This window comes from Mus pahari, chromosome 2 (assembly GCF_900095145.1).
Source record: "Mus pahari chromosome 2, PAHARI_EIJ_v1.1, whole genome shotgun sequence".
NCBI classification, from domain to species: domain Eukaryota; kingdom Metazoa; phylum Chordata; class Mammalia; order Rodentia; family Muridae; genus Mus; species Mus pahari.
This window is the reverse complement of record NC_034591.1, coordinates 157,254,391-157,274,978: the sequence shown is the minus strand read 5'-3', so window position 1 is coordinate 157,274,978 and position 20,588 is coordinate 157,254,391. Positions and strand designations below refer to the sequence as shown.

Below are 20,588 nucleotides of genomic sequence, written 5' to 3'. Positions count from 1 at the left end.
GGAATCCCTATACACCGAATGGTGTGGCCTGAGATGGCCATCAGTTCGTTTAAAGAAAAGGGAGGCTGTCCCGTTCCTGGGGACCTAAGGGCGTGGCTGTGCTCCATAACTCTAAAGGGCCAAGTGGCTCTTGACTAGTGGGAGAAAGGGAAAGGGCAGTTGATCAGAGGGAGCAGGCTGTAGAAGGGAGGGGTAAGTACCCTAGAAGTCTGAGTGTACTTGGGAGACCAACAGTGGTTCATGTGGATGGAGAGATGATTCGGACACCAGAATTATCAGGGGATGTGGCTGGAAGATGATGGGGAAGATGCCGGAAGGCAAAGAGGCGCCATTTTATACCTCACAGCAGGCGCCTCACATTAATAGCTTTGCAGCGTAAAGCAGAACCCTGGTAGCAAGGCTGATGTGACTTGACCTCCGGCCAGGACTTGTGCCTTTCCCATAGTTATTTGTCTCAGTGGTTCCTGCGAGGACCTCATATAAACAGGGGGTGCCTTTACTATTTATTACCTACTGTTCTCTCACCAACATCCCTGAGGAATCACAACAATCACATTGAGATAGACCCAGAACACAGTGAGCTTCACTTTTAAAGGTGTTCACAGTCTACTTGCTGGCCTAGAAGAGAACGGGGAGGCTCGGAGGTTTAGCATTGGGCACCATCTCTATACATAGTAAGTGGAAGCACCAAAATGGAGTTATATTAGTTTCATTTCTGTTGCCATGATAAAGTATTCTGACTCAAGACAACTTAGAGGAAGGAAAAGGTTTCTTTTGGCTTACAATTCTAAATCCTGGTCCATCATTGCAGAGTGTCAAGGCAGGAGCTTGAAGCATCAGCCAGAGGAATGCTGCTTGCTGGCTCAACTGGGGGGCTATGCTTGGCTGGATTTCTTATTCTGCTTGGGGATAGTTGCCAAGGGAAATGGTGGGTCACCCACAGTAGGCTAGATCCTTCTACATCAACTCACAATCAAGACAATCCCCCACGGGTTAGCCTGATCTAGGAGATTGTCAACTGAGACATCAATCTCAGGTAACTCCAGGGTGTGTCAGGTTGACAAAGCTAGGGGGACAGGATGTTACGTAGAGAAGAGAAAGTTCTTTCCACTCCCAGCACAGCTGAGGACTCATGGCTTCTTGACGTTCAGCAACATTAGGGCTCATGAACTCCGTAAAAACTTCAGTGAGATTTGTGCACGTACTAGAAAGGAGAGATGGAGAATTGGATCCACGGATAGACTGTATGAATCACTGTTTATCCTTTGAGTCACTGAACAAGCATGCATATAGCCATGTGTTCCCGGCACTTTTAGACCCAGAGGTTCAGACTCCTGAGTCTAGTCTTGGCACTTGGGCTTGTGTTCAGAGGTTCAGAATGAGAGTGTTCGGGGATATTCTTGTAGGTGACGAGGGTGTTTCTTCAGATCCCACATTTTAAAACACGAGAGCACATGGCAGCTACAGCCTGCACTCATACAAAAGGAACACTTGTCCTTCAAGATGGACAGAACACCATTTCTTAAGGCAGCTCTACTGCTGTGGTTTTCCAGGTAGAGGCAGCAGATGTTGGTAATGAAGACACATAGTGATCAAGTCAACGCTCTTCTTGGACAGTTACCTCACAGAACTTCCTGACAAGGTGTTTGTTGGTTGCTTTCCACAGTGTTCAAAAGCTGAATGAGTTTCTCTTGAGCGATGAGATTGGTGAGGACAGCTGGAGGGCCGGGGAGGGCACACTGCCTTTTGAGTCCTGTAAGAAGCACACCGGAGTGGTAAGTGGCTTTTGGATTCCTTTTTGCCACACAGAGGACAGTCCAAACAAATTATGTTTTCATATGGGTGAAGTTAGAAGAAACTATAAGTTTTGTTTGTCTAAATCTATGTGAAGAAAAATGGCTACTTGCGCTTACAAAACTAATCCTCACACATCTAAAATTGGTATACAGTTATAGAAACACTGCCTCTATAAATCAGGAGAAAATGAGCCTCTGATTTAAAAGGGATCTGAGTGGTTGTTTGCTCTTTCCCACTACTTAGGACACATTTTAGCTCTAGTACACATTTTAGTTTGAGACATGGATAGGCCTAACATATGCAGTGTATTACCTGCTTTTATTTTCATCTCAATACGCTGACTTTGCATGCATCAGGGGCTTGAACAAAGTCATAAGATTAGGAAGAATGTGAGACAGTGTAAACCCGAGTCTTGTCGCTTTTAGACCTGCAGGTTCACTCGTCCTTACCACAAACATCTATTCAGTAGCTGCAAAGAGTCTGGAGGCAGTCAGTATTGTCAGGACATGTGTCCCATGCAGTAGAAAGTAACCACTTGTCACAGCTCCACCAGGCTTCCAGACGCACGGGCTACCTTGTATTTGATGCGGAGAGCTAGGCTGTGGCTCTGAACCAGTGCTCTCTCCCAGCATGGTTTGTTTTCTTGCAGCAGGAATCAAATGATAAATTAGTTTGAAATTACAAGACCATTTCCTGTGTGAAAAAAATGAAGTAAGGCATCAAATACAAGGCAGCCTGTAATTAGAGTGATCATCTGCCCGATGGCACTTCCGAGGAGCCAGAATTTGGGCTGAAACCTCACTGATATGTGCCATCTGGAGGGACACTGGGGAATGGAAAGGCATTTTTCAGAAGACTACCTCATGAAGATCTTGAGTGGTGGACTGATTTGGTTCATATGAAGAACAGAAAGGCCTGGTGACAAAAAGAAAAATGAGACACAGTTATAATGACCCAGGGGTTTGTAGACATGAGAAGGGTTTAGATTTTATTGAAATGTAGTAGAAGGGTTATTGGAAATGTTTGCTTTGTTTATTTTGTGTTTGGGAGACAGTGTCTCATGTATCCCAGACTGGCCTGGAACGATGTAGCTGAAAAAGACCTTGAATCCCTGTTTTCCCTCCCTCCACATCCCAAATGCTGGGACTACAAGCACAGTATAATTTTACTTATTGTTCAAAAGTTAACTTTGGTTACTGAGCGAGGTCAGCAGGCTGAAAAGGGGAACTGGGAGATGAGCAGAGGCTACTGTAGCAACGCGTGCAAGAGGTGATGCTTATGGTTAGAATTTTGCTGCAGTTGTGAATATGGTGAAGAACCAATGGAATTTAGTGTATACTCTCTGTCTGTCTGTCTGTCTGTCTGTCTGTCTGTCTGTCTGTCTGTCTGTCTGTCTGTCTCTGTTTCTCTATCTCTGCTGTTGTCTCTCTGTCTCTGTCTCTCTGGGTGTATGTGTTGCTTAAGGATTCAAGGAGTACTCAGGACCTCATCCATTCTAAGCACATCTTCAGATCCCTCTGCGTCTTTTTTATGTTCAGTTAATAAAAAATGTGTTGAAAGATTACTTGGCAACAGGAAGAAAGAAGACTCAAGGATGGCTGCCTTTTGATTGACTGACTGTTGATGGCTGCCTTTTGATTGGCTGACTGTTGATGGCTGCCTTTTGATTGGCTGACTGCTGGGTAGACAGTGGAGTCATTCACTGAAACGGAGCTGCTTAAGGAGGTAGTTAATGCTAGGGTGACATCAAGAGGTGTGTATTTTGCAGTTGATGTTTTTTACAACATTTATTGTCACCCAAGAAGAAACATCAGAATTGGAGCTGGAAATTTAGGAAACATAGGCTATCACTTTATGTCAATGAGACTGGCAGAAACCTGTTGTCGGTTATGGAGGTAGCTCTTTTGGTGAAGTGACTGCCGAATAAGCTTGCAGACCTTCATTTACACCCCAGGCATCTACGTGTAAATTTGGGTGTGATAGTGTGTGCTTGCCACCCCAGGGCTGGGGAGGCAGAGGAGAATCCCTGTGTTTTGCTGGCAGATAGTCTAGCTGAGCTGGTCGGCTCCGGGTGCTGTGAGAGACCTTGCCTCAAGTCATAAGTGGAAAGACAGTACCTGATTTTGATAACTTGTCTCCACATGCACAAATACAAACACATACACTAAGTAAGCTAATGAATATAAACCACTTTCAGGGAAGGTGTGTCTGAAAATTTCTGAAGCAACCCTTTAAAAAGCAATGTACGTACCTCTTAAGAGTAAAGTCAGTAGATGTTATTCCAAAATGCATCATATAAATAATAATAATGATATTTATTACTCACTTATGTAACCGTTAGGAAAAGACATAAATACATTCACTGCTTGCAGGACTCATCAGAAGGTACCCAAGCAGCCTCCTCAGTGGAGTTGAGTGAAACTCAGAGTCTTTGCAGAAATCCATCTAAGATAAATTTTTCTTCATATTGTGGTTAAAACTGCTAAAATACTACTTCTAGATGTATTGTGTTTGAGCTTATCTTCTTTCTGGTTGTTTCACCGAACAGGTGTGATTATTGTCTGAGAAATAACTCATATGTGCTTGTCTACACTGTCACAGTAGGGCCTACAAAGGATGCTTGGTGTGGAGACGTACAAAAGTGCAAACACACATGGCTGGCTGGGTGGCTGGCTGGCTACTTTAGGTCAGAGCAGAGAGCTTATCGTGCTGAGGCCATGGGTTGGATACTTGTATGGGACACACAGGAAATCTGTTTGGGTTGGAGAGGTAACTTAGTCAATAAAAATAGTTGATGTTCTTGCATAGTGTTTGCGTTTGATTCCTAGCACCCAAGTGGGACAGTTCGCCATCACTTGGAATCTCTCTCTCTCTCTCTCTCTCTCTCTCTCTCTCTCTCTCTCTCTCTCTCTCGCCCCTTCTACCTGAACACCCACATTTACACACACATACATGCACACACTCACACACACATACACATGTGCACAAATAAAAATAAAATCTTTAAAATTGCATTCAAGTGTATTTATATTTTTAAAGTAAAAGAAAGTCAAATCTTTGATTATAAACCAGCCTCTCATGCTTTTGATGATCTTCCATCTCTCAAAGAACACATTAGACCGTCCATCTTCCAGGGAGGCAGAGTGAGCAGAGCAAGATGACCTCAAAGAAAGCAGAGGTCAAGTTCATGCAGTTGGAGGTATCTGAAGAGTTATTTTCTGTATGAGATGAGGTAGGAGAGTAAAATTATGCTGCAAAAAGATTTTTGGAAGAAGAAAGGAATCTCCTTCAGCCGTGTCCAATATCTTCAGTTATTGAATCCAGTCTGGACTTCTGGTGTCTTCCAGGGTCATTCATCAGTGTGGACAGCCCAAACCACAAATGACAAGCTTTTTAAGATGCCATGTGCTTGAAACAATACTATTGGAAACTCCTCCTCGAGAGCACTTGGGATGCTATAGATGCTGTGAGAGCTTAGAGTTGAGAGGTTTTGGCTGTAGAACCGCCACAGAGAATTGCTTATGTTCTAGAGCCAAAACGTCTTCAAATTACGTCGCTGGAGCTGCGACTCAAGTCTCTGTCAACACACGCCTCTTCGCAACCTTGCCCTGGTTTCATGAAGAGCATGAAGTCGTTCTTCTGAGCCTCTGGGGTGACACTAGTACAGTAGTCAGGACCCCAGAAGACAAGGATGTTAGACTATAGGTACAGATCTACTCTGTGTGCAAGATAGATCTACCCTAAAGAGTTGTGGTAATTTAAGAATGTTTCATGCTCTGTTTCCAGGATTATCTGTGAGGGCTGTGGGGAGGGCAGACAACTGACTTAGCATCTCATTACCACACACACAACTCCTCATCCTTTAATGCCAGATGTGTATGTGTGGACTAGCCTCGGCTGGGTCTTTGCTGTGTGGGCTAGCCTCGGCTGGGTCTTTGCTGTCAGCTTTCTTACTGAGACTTTGGGCTGTGTTTCTTGCACGAGGCCTTGGCAATGTTCTGGTTGATGGTTGATGTTTTGGGGGGACATCAGTTAATGGGAGTTGGAAAGACAGTACCTCATCTGGGTTATTTTCAGACATTGCTAGTTCTTACAAAAGTGATATTTTTTAAAAAATGTTAAACCTGAAATTGTAGACAAAAATATTTTTCAACAGTTTCATACTTCTAGAATCACTTGCTTTTCTTGTTAAAGTAACAGTTTTAAACGGTTACAATTTAACCTTATTCACCTCTACAGGGTATTTAAATGAGACAGATAATTATTTAAAAGGAAGTAGTTTATTGCTAAGTATATAGACAATGTTTGAGTTTTTTTATTCTAAAATATTTTAAAAATCTTTTTTGTGTGTCTAGGTGTTTTGCTTGCATGCATGTCTGTGTAGCACACATGTGCAGTACCCACATAGGCCAGAAGAGGGCTGTGGTTACAGTCAGTTGTGACCTGCATGTGGGTGCAAGGAACCCAGGACCTCTGGAAGAGCAGCCAGCGTTCTTAACCATTGAGCTGTCTCTCTAGTCCTTTGTGTGTGTATGTAGGTGCATATGTATGAAGGCATGTGGATATTTCTCTCTCTCTCTCTCTCTCTCTCTCTCTCTCTCTCTCTCTCTCTCTCTGTGTGTGTGTGTGTGTGCATGTGTGGGTGGTGAGGTTGGTGACAAGCCTGTGTATATGGAGAGGCTTGGTGAGGGCATGTGTGTCCTGTATCACTCTCTGCCTATTCTTTAAGGCAGGGTCTTTCTCTGAGCCAGAAGCTCAGGTTTCCTGGGCTGAGCTGAAGCCAGCAAACACCAGCAATCAGCATCCTTGCCACCACCATTTACGTCTTCATCTTTTCATTTTCCCAAGACGTCCACTAGTTAGCTTTAAATTTTCAGCTTGATATCTTTCACTACTCACTCTGGTGGAGAAGCCTAGAACAGACTAAAACTTGACATTCTCTTTGTTTGTTTTTCTTGGACTTGAAGTGAAATAGCAATACGGGTGAACGTTTGGTAAAATGTCAATGTTTTTACAACGGCTCAACTTCTGCCCTCTTCCATTTGGAACCCAGCAATCAAAACCGATAAACAGGAAGCAGCCTGGAAGGTCCCACCTGGACAGCTACGAGCAAGCACGGCGCCTTCGGCCCGCTGAAACGGAAGACATTGCCATAAAGGTTAGCTTACCTCTTAGGTTCTTACTTGACCGGGAGTATGTATGTCATTCTGCAGGCTGAGGTCTGCAAACATGTCCAAATGTGGATCTTGAGTCTTTGCTGTGATCACAGCCTTGACAATGTTTAAAGTGTACTCAGGTGAGTTTATCATCCTTTTGTTTTTGGTTTTTGGTTTTTGGTTTTTCCTTGAGACAAAGTTTCTCTGGCTCTCCTGAAACTCACTCTGTAGACCAGGCTGGCCTCGAACTCACAGATCCTCCTGCCTCTGCCTCCCAAGTGCTGGGATTAAACCATGCACTGCCACCGCCCAGCTGAGTTTATCATTCTTTTCTTCACTTCTTGAACACAGGTTCTGTTTCATCCTTACATTTGTTACCCAGAAAAGAGCATTTCATTCTACCAGAAATCCACCAGAAACTACCATTAAATCTGCTCTCACACATAAACCAACCTACAGAAAATACCAGTAATATAAATCTCTTTTTTGAGGGAAAATAGTTGTTCCATGATGCTATTCCTCGGAGGGTCTGAACAAATGTGTCATTACAGATAGGAAACTAACATAACAATGCCATTAAAGTACAGCACAGGGAACCAATGAGTCTATCGAAGGTACTTACGGGAATGTGGGTGAGGGGTCATCTGTAGGAACATGGATGACTCAAAACAACTACATCTGTCCCAGAATGGGTGATGTCTCAGGAGAGCTGGAACCCAGGATCTCTCTGCATAAATTATAGGGAGCTTGACAGGTCAGAGGGTTTCCTCCTCAGCCTTTACTGGTTATACATTGTGAGGGATGGATAGGCGTTGTGAATCTTAGACATTTCAGACTCTTCTTGATACTTGTGCATTGCTTATTGATTAAACCTTAAGGAGGTCTCCATTGACCTCCTTAAGTTCTTGAGTATTGACAAGCTTCCTGTAGGACAGAATGTTTCATCTGCAAGGAAATTGGTACCAACATGAATACGGGTACTGTATGGCTCCATCAGCTTCTCCTGGTCCCTGGTGCACTTCATACAATTTCAGAGTTTGCGGTTATACTCTCTGCAGTCTCTTGTGCTTAAGTAGAACTCAGGTAGACATGGTGGCCTTGGGAGCACAGCTGGGGATGGCTGGCTGAGACAAATCCCAGGGAGAAGACAAAGGCAAGCAGGCTCCGGAACAGAGCTGGCCATCAGAGGACCAGGGTTCTAGAACGTTCCCCTTCTGGGAAGTCTCCCTATCCAGGTCCCCTGCACTTTCCAGGCCAGTCCAGGGCAGTGGGGTGCAACGTCTGGCCTGTGAGAAGTGTGCATACTTGTGACTGTTCAATGTCTGGCATGTGAGAAGTACATATAATTCCTTTTTTTAAAAAAATTAAGAAACATGTATGTTGTATGCATTGTTATTTTTATGCATATGTGCCTATGTGAGTTTACGTGTTCTGTGTGTGTGTGTGTGTGTGTGTGTGTGTGTGTGTGTGTGTGTGTTGGCAGAGGCTAGAAGAGGGCATTCTTTCTGAGCCGAGGTTATAGCTGGTTGGGAGCCACCTGATGTGGATGCTGGGAATTGAATGCCGGAGCTGTCAGAGAGAACAGACAACCCTGTGGACAGCCTCACACCCACCTCACCAAACCCGTAGAACTTAGGTTAGGCTCTGCCACCGGGCTGTATTCCGTGTTACAGTTTTAAACTTCTGAAAGGAGCTGCCCTCTGGTTATTCACTGGCACCACATGTCTAACTGAGTTCCTGTGTCTTTACTTTCTAGGTGACAAATGGATACTTTTCATGGGGCAGTGGTTTAGCTACATTGTCCAATATTGACATTCGAATTCCAACAGGTAAGGCTCATGGTTTAAGCATTGTTGTATTTTACCAAGATAATTCAGTATAACAAACAATGAAAAAAAGCTTTATTTATGCTTAGTGTCCATATCTTGTGTGTGTGTGTGTGTGTGTGTGTGTGTGTGCATGTTTGTGTGTTTGTGTCTGTGTGTCTGGGGGGAGGGGGCAGACATTGTATGTATGTGGAGGCCTGAGACTGAGGCCATTGCATGTTTGCATGTTTGTGTCCGGGGGAGGGGGCAGGCGTGGTATGTATGTGGAGGCCTGAGACTGAGGCCTGGAATCTTTCTCAGTCTATCTTCCACTTTATTCAGTGAACCAGGGTCTCAGTTAAACTCAGAGCTCAGTGATATGGCTACTCTGGCTTGCCAGCTTCCTCTGGGAATGCCCTGTCTCCATCTTCCAGGGCTGACTACAAGCCCATCTGGAACTTACTGGTCTCTGGTGTTCTGAACTCTGGTCTCCATAGTCTTAACCACTGAACTTGTTCCCATCTCTCCTGCGCCATTACAGGAGTTTTTAAAGATATAACCCTAAGTTATATCGCCAGATTCCTCATAAGGCAACTGTATCACTGGAAACTAGAAATTATAAAACGGGGCTACCCTTTAAATGTGTGTCTTTGGACAAGTTATTTCCCATTCACTTGGTGACTTGTGATACTTAAGAAATTGGGGTTTCTTGTGTTTAAGAGCAGCCTCGCAGAAAGGCTATTTGTGAAAACATCCAAGACCCTGAACAATGCTGATGGTTATTTGCAAATACTCCAGGACCACTCATCTGATTACTTTACTTCCCTATTAATTTTCATAGCTTGCAGTTTTATTGAGATGCAACTAGTCTACCGTAACTGTATCTATTTAGTATTTCAGTTTGAGTTTCTTTACAATAATATTTTTATTAATTCTTTTCAGGATTTTATACTTTGACCATCCATTTTCATCTCCATTTCCCAACTCCGCCCCCATGTCCTTATTCTCCTGAGTTAGGGAAATAATTTCTATTTTTAAACTCAGCAAACCCAGTGTCTGTTGTTCTGCTACTGTTGGGAGAGGGACCTGCCCTGGAGTGTGGTTGATCTACCAGGGGTCACACCAGTAAATACATCTGTCTCCTCCTCTCCCAGCAGTTATCAAATGCCACCAGCACCTCAGCAGCTCGTGCAATTTCATGTCCATCTCCCCACCCCATGTGTGGATTTCTGTTTAGCTTGCATTTTGTGTAGATTGTGTGCATGCTGTTATAACCTCTGTGGATTCCTATATAACACTGCCCCATTGTGCCCAGAACACAGATTACTTGAAGATGTCCAGCGCCTATGACTCCTATAGTCTTTCTGTCTCCTTCAAGAGTTTGGGTCCAGCATAGCAGTAGATCTTAAGATACAGCCATTTTCAAAACTTTCGTTTTATTTATCAGTTTTTTTTTGTTTATACATTTTTGTGGGAAATGCATACCATGAGCTATCCTGCCAGATACTGAAGTAAATAGAGATATTCTGTTGAGCAGGCATCAAAGCATCTTAGAAATGTTTTATCCACTAAGCAGCAGTTCCCCCCTCCCTGCCCCACACACATCCTCTATCCACAGCAACTGCCCCCTATTTCTGTTTCTATGTGTTTGAGTATTGTAACTCACAATCATATACTCTGTAGCATTTTCTCTTCTTTGTCTGTGCTGCTTTACTTAGCTTAATCCCTCAAGGTACATCTCTACTGAAAACAGCAGGATTTCTTTCTTTTATGCATGAGCCTTACATGTCTGCCACATGTTCTCTTACCGTCAGCCGACACTGGATTGTTTCTGTCTGCTTTGCTGTTTGAGCACGCTTCAGTGAGTGTGGGAGCAGAGGCTTCTCTTACTCTTTGAATTTTAGTTGTTTTGTGCAGCCACCCAGAGATAATTTCAATCGACCGTGTGGTAGCTCTGGTTGTAATATTGGAGTCACCTTCATACTGATTTCATACTAAATGCTCATGTCCTATTTTTCTGCTATTGAGTTGCAGGAAATTCTTACATATTTGGAGGATTAATAGTTTATCAGATAGAAGGTTTATGAATGTTTTATGCCATTTTCCCTCTGTTCATTTTTTTTTTTTTTTTTTTTTTTGTGCCGTTTATATGTTGAGGTATTCCCATCTTGCTGTTTTTTTTTTTTTTTTAATTGAATTTTGTTTCCGTTTAAAATCCAAATTTTTTTTCCAAGGTCAATATGAAGAATATCTTCTCCTGTGCTATCTTCAAGGGTTTTGAGGTTTCCAATCTGTTAGGTCTTTATGTCATTGTGAGATGACCTTGGGGAGCTGTGGGCTCTAACAGTCGAATGCATCCCAATGAATCCCGCTCTTTCACAGGTGGACATTCAGTTTGCATGTTGTCACCTGTTCCTTCCCCACCATGTGGTCTTAAAACTCTTATGGCGGATCAGGTGACTGCACCTGAGGGTTTAGTTCTGGGCTCTGCCATCTCCCGAAGTGTCGTTACCACAGAGATCAATGGGGTTCTGTAACGTGCTCTTAGTAATATATTTTGTCATAGGATGTTGAGGAAGGTTACATTAAATCTGTAGATTGTGTTGGGAAGTGTGAGCATTTAATAATGGCCGTTTATAAAACACATAACTCTAACGTGCATTTCCACTTATCACTCTGATCTCTGGCATACATCTGGCATGCGTACTGTTCTGTAGTTTTTAGAGTGAAGCTCTTCTCCCTTACTTAAATCTTTTTTCTGTATTTTGATGTGCTAACAACAACCAAACCAAGAGGGAAATTAAGAAAACAATAGCATTTATAACAGCACCAAAAAGAACAAGATATGTAAGGATGATCACAATAATTTTATTTAAAATGACTGAATAACTGAATAAAAATATTCACTCAACCTGGTGTAACGGTCAGTAGCATTTTCTATCATACCTGGAGGTCAACGCGGGAATTTAGAGTCCTAGTGACGACACAAATCACTTTCATCCCAACCACTAATGTTTGTCATAATTGACCTTTCATTGTGTGAACTTAATGGTGAAAGTTAAAACTAATGCTGACGGTTTAAGAAGTTACTTCTTTTATTCTTTAGTTAGATGAGAAAATTTCCATTTACAAAGTAATAAAGCAGGGCTCTGCAGTGCAGCCCAGTTGGCAGAAGCATCAGAAATTTGTAGCAAGTCTGAGAACAGCCTAGGCCACACAAGAGCTTCTTTCAAGAAAAGTTAAGATAATAAGTCAAGACTCATATGTTTTACTTTTTCTTTTGCAAAAATACAAGGGTTGGGATATTTAATTCACTGCTTAAAATCAAATAGGTCTAGGGATTAAAACATTTTACCTGTCTAAATGTGTACGAATTGCATCTAGATTTTTAAAAATTATTTATTTTGGTGATTTTTCTTTCTTTTTTTTTTGTTTTGTTTTTGTTTTGCTTTTAGTGTTTGAGACAGCATCTTGCTGTGTGGTTCCTGATGTCCCAGAACATTCCATGTAGACCAGGCTGGCCTTGAGCTTGTACCAACCTTCCCAGCTGTCTGTGTTCCTAGTGCTGAGAATCCCAGCATTCTCCCAGGGCCGAGTTTTGGTTTCATGTAGCTAAGTGGAGTCTTCCTGTCCTCTGCTTTGTGTCTCTAGGTCAGCTGACCATGATTGTAGGCCAAGTGGGTTGTGGGAAATCATCTCTTCTCCTTGCCATCCTTGGTGAGATGCAGACCCTGGAAGGAAAAGTTTACTGGAACAAGTAAGTGTGTTTGTTCTGTTTTTCTCTCCTGCTGTGATAAAAGCTCAGCCAAAGCAACTAGGGGAGGAAGGGAAAGTTGGTTTGGCTTCCATGTCTGAGTCACTACCCACCACTGAGGGAAGTCAGGGAAGACGTGTGCTGCTTGCTGGCTTGCCTAGCTCACACTTAGCTAGCTCTCCTATACAGCCCTGAGCTACATGCTCAGGGGAAGGTGCCACCCACGGTGGGTTGGGTCTACCTCTAATAATTAACAATGAAGACAGTCTTCCACAGACATGCCCATAGATCAGTCTGATCTAGATCATCTTTTAATTGAGAGAATTCCTTTTTCAGGCGACTCTAGGCAAGCTGACAGTCGGTACTATGTAGGACAGTGTTTTAAACTTGTTTCTTCACACAGCTAAAAACCTTCCAAGAGACTACCACAATAATTCTCCATATCACACACCAAGAACCTCTGAAATATGTATGGCATAAAAACATAAGTCAGAGAAATATCAAAACCCAATAGAAGCCTCAAATGCCATAAAGTTATAAAATAATCTGCTGTGGTGGTTTATGATCGTATAAAATAGTGCATGCTAAGATGAAACGAGGGGTGTAAAACAGCTTTAAATGTAAATAGGGAACACTCAAAATTCATTCTGTCATAAAATAAGTTATGGAAACTTCACACTGTTTATAAAGTTTAAGTGTAAACAGATCAATGAGGGTTCAGTGGAACCAATATCAAATGATCATTAGGGGGGACCAATATCAAACGATCTGTCTAAAGTCTTTGTAAGGGGCTGAAAATCAACAATTTCTCTCCACATTTAACGTAAACCACTCACTAAAGGTATCAAGAAAATGCACAGGTAGGACGGCATCATGTGCTGCTTAGAAGACGCGGAGAGGAAGGTACCTAGCCTGGTGCTCTCCAAGTGCTTAGAGAAGGGTGTGTGAGGGGCAAACATCTCAGCTGTCACTCATTAAGGGAACAGAGGCAGGGGGTCTTTAAAACACATTGCGTAATGAAGTGATATGGGGCTATACTACTACAGAACTGAGTACTGAAGGCCAAACTAGGTTAAGTTAATTTGGCCTACCTAGTTGAGTCCTCTTAGGCAGTACATGAAGGAATGGTTGTAACTTTTGTGAAATAAATAAGAATTCTGTCTAGGAGTTCATGTCTAGATGTGATTCTTGCCCGGTGAACATAGCAATGGCAGGAGGTGAGCTTGGGAACTATACTATTGGTTTTCGGTTGCTAGAGGCCAGAGGTGTCTGCTGAGCAGTCTAAGCTGCATTGGTTGGTCCCACAACCAAGCATCCTCCTGCTGTGTGCATTAGTGGAATCAAAGTTGAGAAGTCTCCCTGTCAAGGGCTCAGTTTTGAACGCATCCCATATAGTGCAGCCAGCTGTTCATGTACCCAGGTTTCTCTGGGGGAAATATTGTTTCTGGGTCCTTTAGTATATACTGTGCTTGAAATATGCATTATGAGAAAGAATGGTTTGGCTGTGAAATTTGACCTAGAACGCTTGCTTGCAGTATCACTGGCAAGAGAAGGAAGCTCAGAAAAGTTTAGCATCTGCTTTATCTGCCTTGGATAAATCAGAAAGCAGTGGCCATGTTCGCTCACACTCAGAGGATAGCTCAGGATATAATGGCCCCTCGGTTTGGTGTTGATCGCTGTAGTCAGATACTACGTGGTGGTGTTTGTCAGATACTAAGCGGTGTTTGTCCTCCGACTTTCATCCTCTGTTTTAGAGGAAGAAGCAGATCCTACTGGACTAAGTAACATGATATGACAGTGCCATCATAATCAAATTACTTGGCTTTCATTTAACATTGCTTTATCAAAAATGGGAAGGATGTGAGGTGGTGAGGGAAATCCCGAAGTCTCCTCACACCTCCCCAGAGTGCTGACCTTCTGGTCTGTCACTCTGGTTGAGTCGATCTAATCCTGGGCATCACCTTCCGTGATTATTATAATTTCTAAAATAAATTAACAACATGGCAATGTAAAAATACATTTTTGTTGGTTCTTTGCATTCCAAAGCATATACACCATGTATGTTCCATCTTATTCTGTAAAAAGAATGTATATCGATGGAAAATGGTGATAAAGAAATCAAGAATGAAGCTAAAGTTTGGACAGTAACCCTTTAATATATTTTTACACAGTTTAGACCATGTCATGCAGGTGTCCACATACAAATACATAAGGTATTTAATTTTAAAGCATGGCATCCTTAAAGGCACTGGGCATCCTTTAGGCATTACCTCACTCTGCCTCCTGGTCACTTGATACTGAACTAATATTTTCTATACTCAGATGACCTCCTTGTTTAGTTTCTAGTAAAACTTGCAGTCTGTCTCTCCTCTTATGAATGTAGTAAGGCACAATAGCACATGTCAGTGATCCCGTGTCCCAGGATGATGAGGAAGAAGGAGAATGACATTGAGGCTAGCCTGGGCTATATGATGAGACCTTGTCTGAGAAGCAGCCTAATCCAACCAACCAACCAACTAACCAACCAGCCAGTTAGCCACCGAGCCAACCAACCAACCAACCAACCACCAGCTAACCAGCCANCCAGCCAGTTAGCCACCGAGCCAACCAACCAACCAACCAACCACCAGCTAACCAGCCAGACAGTTAGCCAACGAGCCAACCAACCAACCAACCAACCAACCAACCAACCAACCAGCTGTAGATTTCTTTTCCTTAGTTAATCTGTTCACACTCAGGATTCTGCTTTCTCTCTCTTATGCTTCTGTATTTATAGAAGTACCCATCTCAGCATGCATCTTCCCAACACTTCAGTTTCCACTCTCTGCTCCTGGTCTTTTGTCCTCTTGTAAACAAATGAGGATTGTCAGAATCATTTACTGATTTTTTTTTTTTTTTTTGGTAAGTAATAAGGGAATGGAAACTGGGACTTTGTTATCTAACACATTTGTTAGGACAGGAAATCATTCCAAAGTCCTTATTTGCTTCCTGGACCTCCCTTGGGCTTTGAATTCTGCTTCATGGCCAAGGTCATTTGGAAATTCCCTAGGCACCTCAAACTGAAGGCAGTTGATGGTAAAATCTCTGCTGTCCCCCACCACAAGCACTTCCCTCCTGCGTCCCTGGTCTCTAACCTCCTCCATCTGTCCTTCTACCACGTGGCTCTCAGGGCTTGAACTCAGGTCTGTCAGGATTGGCTACCAGGCCTTCACCCAATGAGTTATCTCTCCAGATCCAATAAATACTTTGATTGATATTGAACATAAAAGGAATTTATTCAACCATTATTTGAATAAGTTGGTGGTTTCCAAGGTCTCCTTGTGGGATGACACAATCAGTTGTGTGATGAACATTTCCATGCAGATGAATACAAACGAGTCCATTAACCTCCAACACATCTGCTTTTTCTTCCACAGATGACCTAAGTAATGTTACTACTAAAACATTAAGGTCAGATGTCTTGCTACCTAAAACTGGGAAATGAATAAGTGTACTTGCTGTTTATGAGTAACTTAAATCAGGGGATAATTATTGAGGAACTTTTTAGTCTGTTATTTTATTAGTATTGTATTTAGTGGTATTATGGCTCTTTGCTTCCATTAAACATGCTAACATGTCATTAGCAATGTGTAATAGTGGAATTTACTCTTAACAGTTCTAAGACAAATTTATTACTAAAGGATGTAATTACATACACTTTCCCACACACAGACACAAAAAGCATAGGACATTGTCTAAAGTAAAATAGTAGCTATTATTTGAATTAGATCAATTGTGTAAAGCTATTTAATATAGAGCTTTCAAAATAATATACTTCAGGTGAGCCTAAATGCTTCAAAATTCAAATACAAGATATTAATCGTCAATGCTTTTTTTCTTGTCACAATGGAGGCATAACTACATGCAATTAATCTAATCCCACTTTGCCATGGATCTCACCACTTCATTGTTGTGTCCAGATGTTGTAGTTTGAGCCTGTTGCATGTCTAGATTTCTTACATGGTCCCGGGAGCGAGACACCTGGGCTTTGAGTGTCTTCCATGTTCACATTCTCAACATATTTCTTCTGACCCTTTCTCAAGGTAGTGGATGAGAAATTTAAATGTATTAAAATCAAAATTTAATGATAGGGAGAAGTAGGAAATACAGACCTGCAGGCAACTGCGTTTTAGGGAAATGATTGAAGTTTCCAGAGCTAATGGAGCAGAACGGGACATAGGACACAAGCTGCGACATGAAGCGGAAGCTTGAGCTATCTGGGCTTGCTATCATCTGGAAGCTTAGTGATGGCGTATTTCCTGCCCCAACCAAGGAAGGCAGGAAAGAAGAAAATTATTTATGTGGTTTGTCTATGAAATACATTGAAAGCGTGTTTCTGGTGATTGTTTATCGCATACCTGGTTTACACACACGTCCACTGTGGCTACCTGCCATCATTAATGAACATTGTTTGCCGTACTTACAGTGTAAACGAATCTGAGCCTTCTTTTGAAGCAACCCGAAGGTATTATTTCTATTTTCACCCAAGTTTAATAAGAATAACTTCCTCCCTCAGTCTTTAATCTCTCACTACAGCTTCCCTCTTCATTGTGATGGTGTGCAGTCATTTTTAACATGCCTACAATATTTCCAACAGCAGTGGCTCACAAAAGAATTAATTTGCCAAGCTTATGCCTGCAATCCAGTAAACCCTGTAAACCCCGAGGCAGAAGAATAGGCCATTTTTAAGCCGTTCTTCTTCCTACACTGAGCTCCAGATGTGTCCAGGCTGCAGTGATAGTCTGTCTCAGCAAAGACAGAAGAAGAAAAAAAGAAAAGAAAAAAAGAAAAAAAAGGAAAAAAAATTTAATTTGGCAAACAAATTGTGTCAACTGTTTCTGTTTTAATGGATTTCTTGCCTTTCAAGTTTGGCTGAAAAATCAAACTGAATTTAGTAAAGGAGTTTGAGAGCTCATTAAATAAAAACACAAAGAATTAATACACACATTAATTGTGCCTCCAATGTTATTTGATAGTACCCTGAAAGGGAGAACCCACGCTTTAACAAAACAAAAGGAAACACAGCCAAACCAAACTCAACCCCAAATCTCAATGAAGCTCTGGGTTTGATCCCCAGCATCCAAAGAAAGTCCCCAGAGTAAGGGGAAGGGCAGGCAGACACGCCAGACTTGGGGACCACTGCTTTCCTGCGTCTGTAGTGATCTAAAAGATGACTGTCACACTGGACTCTAATGTCCTCTGAAGCCCCAGCATCCTCTGCTTCCCAGTGACCATTTAGTGTTTCTCAGTTCTTCCTCCTAACCTTCCTTTTCTGTTAACTACAATCCCATCATCATAACTGACACATCATGAACTAACCGTGGAAATCTGACTTTGAAGCTCATCCACTCCCTTCCCCAGCCTGGTCCCATCATCTCCTCATTCTTCAGCTCACATATCTTTTGCCATGACTGCCAATTAAAGTCTAATGTACAAGCATCTGATAAAAATCCATAAGCTCAAGAAAGAGAAAAGAGACGAGGGATTCATCACTTTATTTTTATTTTGTGTCTTTCTCTTAAAGATGTTTATTAGTTATTTGAGAATTTTATATAACCTATTATGATCATGGTCACCCGTCCCCCAACTCCTCTCCTTAAAAATATTTGTATGTTTGAAATATGGAACTTAAATGTTAAATGATATCCTCTAGATATCATTCTTCATTTTGAAATATTTGTGCGTTACCTATGACTTTAAAATATATTTATGTGACTAAGCCACAAACAGATGCTCTAATTCTAGTTCCAATTCATGTTTCTTGAAGGTCACCATAGAAAAATCCACTATTATATAAAGTGAGCTTAATACAAACCAAAACATCTGTGGCTACAAAAGAGAGTGAATTATTAATAACCCTTTAATCTTAATTTAGAAAAGAAATTTTCTTTTAGCAGTTTATAGCATTGAACACTTCAGCGCAGAAGAATCAAATTTTACTTATCACATGACATTTTAATTAGATCCAGATCCCTGTAATTGAAGTGTCTTATTTAGTAATTGTGTTCTAAGGATGGTGGCCTCTGCCTTCTTCTCTACTTGTCTACTCTGTCTTCCCTCTCAGGCCTCATTTCCCTTAGTTATACAGAAATGCTCAGCACAGCACTTTGTGTAATCGGCTCATGTGTGTCCTCTTTACAGCAGAAGCAGGTATTCTGTGGCTTACGCTGCCCAGAAGCCTTGGCTCCTAAATGCTACAGTTGAGGAAAATATCACTTTTGGAAGTCCTTTCAACAGACAGAGGTAACTTTGCTTGTATAGATTTTACAACCAAAACAACCATGTGTGAGCCATGAATTTGGACCATTTCACCTATTGAGAAGTGATGCCCCAAAACTAAATGGGGGAAGAAGAAGGTCAAAGGGGGAGGAAGGGAAGGGAGGTGAGGGAATGGAACAGAGGGAGGAAGGGAAAAGGAAAAGGACACAGAGGAGGGGCGTGGGCAGAGAGCAAGGGAAGGGAGTGATTATGGTCAGAGTATATAACACACTTGGGGGAACATCTGTATTCTAGAAGACACTGAATCTCATTTCTCCCAAAGGTACAAGGCTGTCACCGATGCCTGCTCTCTTCAGCCAGACATTGATTTGTTACCATTTGGAGACCAAACTGAAATCGGAGAGAGGGTGAGCTGCGTATAGTCGAACTAAGCAATGCACACAAATTGAGAAAAGTTTTCTGCTTGTCTTTAATCCTCAGAAGGACATAATGAAGTCTGGGGGCTTAGGAACTCCATGTTCTCCCAGTGATAAATGCCAAAATGTAAGGGCAGGCATCCTTTGACACCACCGTGCCTCCCTTATGTCCCCATTGAGATACTACTGTATGTGTCACACTGTGCTAGTGACTCAGGGCTGGTGGGGGTGGTTGGGGGTTGAGAAGAGCGAACCATTACTGCTGCCGTCGACCGAGCATACATACTCTTGCCTACTCGTCCTGCTGACTAGAATTCCTTTGGAAACTCAGATTGCTTCTGACAATTTCTTTCAGTCTCATCAACACCTACTTATTTTGTTAACATATAGTTTATCTTTACCCACCCTTATTTCATGCTGACATCACGCTATAGCTATCCCGTACAGCTGAAAGCATTTAGACCTGCCATCTTTACCACAGTAATGACTAACAAAAATTGAAACCCTTTTAGGTCCAAAGCTGTGCTAGGCAAAAAGCTAATGCGTGTTATCTACTGTGATAACAAATTTTGTCAAGGGTAATGTTGTCCTCCGCACAGTACTGCTGAGGATATGATGGGTGAAGAACTGAGAAAATTTCCCACAGTCAGTCGGTTTCAGCTGTCCATGATCAGCTACCTTCTTATAAACATGTTCTGATGCAGCATCATGCCTTATCCAAGACATGCTTCATGTCTCTGAGGCTTAGCTTCCTCATGTGTAAAATGAGAGCAATCCTGATCTACTAAGCTGCAAGGAATAAGGAACAGAGAGCCGTAGAGCCACACACACAAGCTTGGTACATACTAGGTGCTAAGTGAATGTCAATTATTAATTATCATTAATATTTGATCATGAAAGGATGTTATCATGGCATGTATTTATCATAACTTATCAAATTACAGAGGTATGTGTTGAGAGCTGGAGAGATGGCTCAGCAGATAAGAACATTTGCTGCTCTTACAGAAGGCCCAAGTTCAATCTGACCACACATCTAATGTAGCTTACAACCTCCTGTAACTCCAACTCTAAGGCGTCCGACTCCCTCTTCTGACCACAGGCATCTTACACTCATGTGCACATATGCACACACAGGAACACACGTGCACACATAATTAAAAATAAAATTTAAATCTATGAAAAGAGGTGTCTATATGCTAAAGTACAGACAATGCAAACAGTAAAAGAAAGAAATAAAATCAAAAGTGCTTGTCCTTGGCACTCGCTAAGAGTGTTGGTTATTAGTGCTCTTGTATGGCAAAGCTCTTAGTCAGTGTGAAAGGAAGTCAAGAATTACTGACATACATCCAGCATTCACATTAGAATCACTAGTGTTGCTTAAAAATTTAAAATTGCTTGTATT

The 20,588-nt window shown here is 42.0% G+C and overlaps 1 protein-coding gene across 5 annotated transcripts in view; it reads left to right on the top strand.

Moving 5' to 3' along the window:
- The window catches only part of Abcc9 (ATP binding cassette subfamily C member 9), a 114,842-nt gene that overhangs the window by 38,153 nt on the left and 56,101 nt on the right, over positions 1-20,588 (top strand). For 3 of the 5 annotated variants that reach the window (XM_029534934.1, XM_021188210.2, XM_029534933.1), the window contains exons 15-21: positions 1,667-1,775; positions 6,851-6,955; positions 8,710-8,782; positions 12,410-12,515; positions 16,978-17,016; positions 18,693-18,794; positions 19,093-19,177. In XM_029534934.1, coding sequence (XP_029390794.1) covers positions 1,667-1,775; positions 6,851-6,955; positions 8,710-8,782; positions 12,410-12,515; positions 16,978-17,016; positions 18,693-18,794; positions 19,093-19,177 — 619 coding nt within the window. The remainder of the gene's footprint in view (positions 1-1,666; positions 1,776-6,850; positions 6,956-8,709; positions 8,783-12,409; positions 12,516-16,977; positions 17,017-18,692; positions 18,795-19,092; positions 19,178-20,588) is intronic. The other 2 variants (XM_029534935.1, XM_029534936.1) reach the window with 1 other exon arrangement.